The sequence below is a fragment of the Somniosus microcephalus genome, chromosome 4 (assembly GCF_052327205.1).
Source record: "Somniosus microcephalus isolate GS21.2 chromosome 4, FLI_Smic_1.0, whole genome shotgun sequence".
NCBI lineage: Eukaryota > Metazoa > Chordata > Chondrichthyes > Squaliformes > Somniosidae > Somniosus > Somniosus microcephalus.
In genome coordinates this window covers 94354523-94359643 of record NC_140990.1, presented here as the reverse complement: position 1 = coordinate 94359643, position 5121 = coordinate 94354523, and the positions used below count along the sequence as shown (strand labels likewise).

Here is a 5121-nt window from a genome sequence, read left to right as displayed (position 1 = left end):
TAACTTTGATGTGCTGTAACTAGATGCAATTATCTTGGCGAGGCGTCAACAGTTCTCATCGCCGTGCGCTGGGTCACCTCCCACCCCTCAGGCTACGACAGTTTCAAGCCAATCGTCCTGCCTGGGTCAAACCGCGCGAGTGATGTGCAGTATGGGGTATCTATAAGGTCTTTTGCGGGGTTGGGGGGGCGGTTCTGCCTCAGCTCTCGGGATGCGAGTAGCTCTTGGCCGCTGTTGGGTGGTGCGGGCAGAAGAGACCCCTCCTGTGAGCAACAGCACAAGGCATAGCGATCTGGCGGGGAAGGTCTCCTTTAATTGGCCAGAAACGCAAGCTTGGTAATCAAATTGAATTGTCTGGCTTGGCTCCTTCCTCAAGACACCTGGCTGGATACCACGTTTATATTGTGGAGGACACTTCCTTTGCTTTGGAGACAACCCGGTTTCTAACCCTGTTCGTACAAGTGATGCTGGGGTGAAACCTGACAGGGCAGGTACAGCAGAGAGGTGCACACATACAAGGGAGTGTTTGGAGCTTTTGCCCACTGCCCAGTCACGTGACACCCCTGCTCCTTTACTCCCTGGAAAGTCAGAAAACTGCACACTTCTTACATGAAGGCTGTAAACAAGTCCAGACTTGACTTTTTCCCAATGATCTCGAGCCGGCCATCTTCCACCTTCCATAAACCTGAGCTTATCCAAATCTCGGCTGCCCGTGTCCTAACTCACACCAAGTCCCACTCACCCATCACCCCTGTGCTTGCTGAACTGCACCAGCTCCCAGTCTGGCAATACCTCGATTTAAAAATTCTTGTCCTGGTTCTCCAAACCCTCCTCCAGCCTACAACCCTACGAGGTCTCTGCGCTCCTCCAATTCTGGCCTCCTGCGCATCACCGATTCTCATCACTCTGGCGGCCGCGCCTTCAGCTGCCTGGACCCCAAGCTCTCCCTAAACCCCTCCGCCTCTCTCTTCTCCTTTAAGACGCTCCTTAAAACCCACCTCTTCGACCAAGCTTTTGGTCACCTGTTCCGATATCCCATGAGGCTCGGTGCCAGAGTTTGTTTGAAAACGCTCCGGTGAAGCGCCTTGGGGCGTTTTACTATGTAAAAGGCTATATGCAAGTTGTTGGATTGCTCAAAGCAGCACAGCCAAGTTAAATGAACCTATCAGCTTCCAATGATTCTCCAAACCTGTGCAACACACTTTCCTGGGGCTTTTTACAAGCTATAGGCTTTAATATTTTACACCCTCGATTGGGTCCCTCAACCCCCTCTATCCCATTTAATATTTACACCCTCGATCGGGTCGCTCCTTAACCCCCTCTATCCCATTTAATATTTACACCCTCGATCGGGTCGCTCCTTAACCCCCTCTATCCCATTTAATATTTACGCCCTCGATCGGGTCCCTCCTTAACCCCCTCTATCCCATTTAATATTTTATACCCCTCGATCGGGTCCCTCCTTAACCCCCTCTATCCCATTTAATATTTTATACCCCTCGATCGGGTCCCCCCTTAACCCCCTCTATCCCATTTAATATTTTATACCCCTCGATCGGGTCCCTCCTTAACCCCCCCCCCCCCCCTCTATCCCATTTCATATTTTACACCCTCGATCGGGTCCCTCCTTAACCCCCTCTATCCCATTTAAGAACATAAGAAATAGGAGCAGGAGTAGGCCATACGGCCCCTCGGGTCTGCTCCACCATTCAATAGGATCATGGCTGATCTGAATCTAGACTCACGTCCACTTCCCTGCCCTCTCCCCGTAACCCCTAATTCCCTTATCTGCTAGGAAAATGTCTATCTCCATTTTAAATTTATTTAATGTTGCAGCTTCCACAGCTCTCTGGGGTAGCAAATTCCATAGATTTACTACCCTCTGAGTGAAGAAGTTTCTCATCTCAGTTTTGAAAGGGCAGCCCCTTATTCTAAGATTATGCCCCCTAGTTCTAGTCTCACCCATCAGTGGAAACATCCTCACCGCATCCACCCGATCAAGCCCCCTCACAATCTTATATGTTTTGATAAGATCGCCTCTCATTCTTCTGAACTCCAATAAGTAGAGTCCCAACCTTTCCTCATAAGTCATCCCCCTCATCTCTGGAATCAACTGAGTGAACCTTCTCTGAACCGCCTCGAGAGCAAGTATATCTTTTCTTAAATATGGAAACCAAAACTGCACGCAGTATTCCAGGTGTGGCCTCACCAATACCCTGTATAACTGCAGCAAGACCTCCCTGTTTTTATACTCCACCCCCCTTGCAATAAAAGCCAAGATTCCATTGGCCTTCCTGATCACCTGCTGTACCTGCATACTAACTTTTTGTGTTTCATGCACCAGGGCCCCCAGATCCCTTTGTACTGTAGCACTTTGCAGTTTCTCTCCATTTAGATAATAACTTGCTCTTTGATTTTTTCTGCCAAAGTGCATAACCTCACACTTTCCAACATTATATTGCATCTGCCAAATCTCTGCCCACTAACTTAGCCTGTCTATGTCCTTTTGCAGGTTTTTTATGTCCTCCTCACTCACTGCTTTCCCTCCCATCTTTATATCGTCGGAAAACTTGGATATTTTGCACTAGGTCCCTTCCTCCAAATCGTTAAAATAGACTGTAAAGAGTTGGGGTCCCAGCACTGACCCCTGCGGAACACCACTAGTTACTGATTGCCAACCCGAGAATGAACAATTTATCCCAACTCTCTGCCTTCTGTTAGATAGCCAATCTTCCACCCATGCCAGTATATTACCCCCAATCCCGTGATTTTTTATCTTGATCAGCAATCTTTTGTGTGGAACCTTGTCAAATGCCTTTTGGAAGTCCAAATACACTACATCCACTGGTTCCCCTTTATCCGCCCTGTATGTTACATCCTCAAAGAATTCGAGCAAATTTGTCAAACATGACTTCCCCTTCGTAAAACCATGCTGACTCTGTCCTATTAAATTATGTTTATCCAAATGCTCTGTTACTGTTTCCTTAATAATGGACTCCAACATTTTGCCAACCACAGATGTTAGGCTAACTGGTCTATAGTTTCCAGCTTTTTGTCTACTTCCCTTCTTAAATAAGGGTGTTACATTAGCAGTTTTCCAAACTGCCGGGACCTTTCCTGAGTCCAGGGAGTTCTGGAAAATGATCACCAATGCATCCACAATCCCTACCGCCACTTCTCTCAAGACCCTAGGATGTAGGCCATCAGGTCCGGGGGATTTATCCGCCTTAAGTCCCATTATTTTACTGAGTACCATCTCCTTAGTGATTTTAATCGTGTTTAGCTCCTCCCCCCCCATTGCCCCCAGTTTGTCCAGTGTTGGGATATTTTTAGTGTCCTCTACTGTAAAGACCGATACAAAATATTTGTTCAGCGTCTTTGCCATCTCAATGTTCCCCACCACTAGTTTCCCAGTCCCATCCTCTAAGGGACCAACGTTCACTTTAGCCACCCTTTTTCTTTTTATATAGCTGTAGAAACTCTTGCTATCTGTTTTTATATTTTTTGCTAGTTTACTTTCATAATCTATCTTCCCTTTCTTAATTAATCTTTTAGTTATTGTTTGCTGGCTTTTAAATGCTTCCCAATCTTCTATCCTCCCACTAGATTTGGCTACTTTATATGCCCTTGTTTTCAGTCGAATATTTTATTTTACACCCTCGATCGGGTCCCTCCTTAACCCCCTCCATCCCATTTAATATTTTACACCCTCGATCGGGTCCCTCCTTAACCCCCTCTATCCCATTTAATATTTTACACCCTCGATCGGGTCCCTCCTTAACCCCCTCTATCCCATTTAATATTTTACACCCTCAATCGGATCCCTCTTTTACACCCTCAATCAGGTCCCTCTTTTGCACCCTCAATCGGGTCCCTCCTTAACCCCCTCTATCCCATTTAATATTTTATACCCTCGATCAGGTCCCTCCTTAACCCCCTCTATCCCATTTAATATTTTATACCCTCGATCAGGTCCCTCCTTAACCCCCTCTATCCCATTTAATATTTTATACCCTCGATCGGGTCCCTCCTTAACCCCCTCTATCCCATTTAATATTTTACACCCTCGATCGGGTCCCTCCTTAACCCCCTCTATCCCATTTAATATTTTACACCCTCGATCGGGTCCCTCCTTAACCCCCTCTATCCCATTTAATATTTTACACCCTCGATCAGGTCCCTCCTTAACCCCCTCTATCCCATTTAATATTTTACACCCTCGATCAGGTCCCTCCTTAACCCCCTCTATCCCATTTAATATTTTACACCCTCGATCGGGTCCCTCCTTAACCCCCTCTATCCCATTTAATGCAACTGGTCTCCGACGCAGTGCAATGAATGACGAGAAAGCTGTGTCTGCGGCGCCAAGTCCCTTACTTCCCCTCACCCGCCTCCAAACAGCCATCTATTTGGGCTCCAATTCTGTTTTAATGCTTGCGGTATTTGTTTGTAAAAAAAGGAATCTCAGATATGACAGAGATATGAAGCAGAAATTGCTAGAAACCCAGAGGAGGCCAGTCAGACGTGTGCAAAGGAGGAAACCGTTAAGGTCTCAGGCCGAGGTCCTGCAGCAGCTGAGCTCTGACGAAGTGTTGCATTGCAGATATTAACTTTTCTTCTTGATGTTGGCAGAGGTGGCAGCTGTTCTGCCAAGAGATGGACGATTTCAGTTGAGGCATCCCCTTTATCAGGTCTCACAGCGCTTCATGTGTCAGTCGTGGGCTAAGTAGTCAGAGTCAGAAGGTCGTGGGTTAAAGTCCCACTCCATGAGACTCGAGCACCGTAATCCAAACCAACACTCCCAGTGCCAGTACTGAGGAAGCGCCGCGCTATCGCAGGTGCCGTCTTTCGGCTGAGCCGGGACCACTATTTCGAGGAAAAGCAGGGGGTGGGGGGAGAGTTCTACCCTGTGTCCATCACTAAAAACAGATGATCTGGTCATTATCTCATTGCTGTTTGTGGGGCCTTGCTGTGCACAAATTGGCTGCCGTGTTCCCGACATTAAAACAAGCGACTACACTTCAAAAGTGTAGTCACTGGCTGTAGGGCGCTTTCGGATGTTGCAAGGTCATGAAACACGCTATGAAACAAGTCTCTCTGTATGTCTCAGTTTGGTTTCAC

General features: G+C 47.1%; 1 protein-coding gene across 1 annotated transcript in view; it reads left to right on the top strand.

Annotated features, from left to right (window-relative positions):
- The window catches only part of LOC147119525 (uncharacterized), a 110337-nt gene extending 105727 nt beyond the window's left edge, over positions 1-4610 (top strand). Inside the window, exon 10 of the mRNA XM_085984115.1 lies at positions 4460-4610. Within this exon, the coding sequence (XP_085840241.1) occupies positions 4460-4610 (151 nt within the window). The remainder of the gene's footprint in view (positions 1-4459) is intronic.
- The last annotated feature ends 511 nt before the right edge of the window (positions 4611-5121 follow it).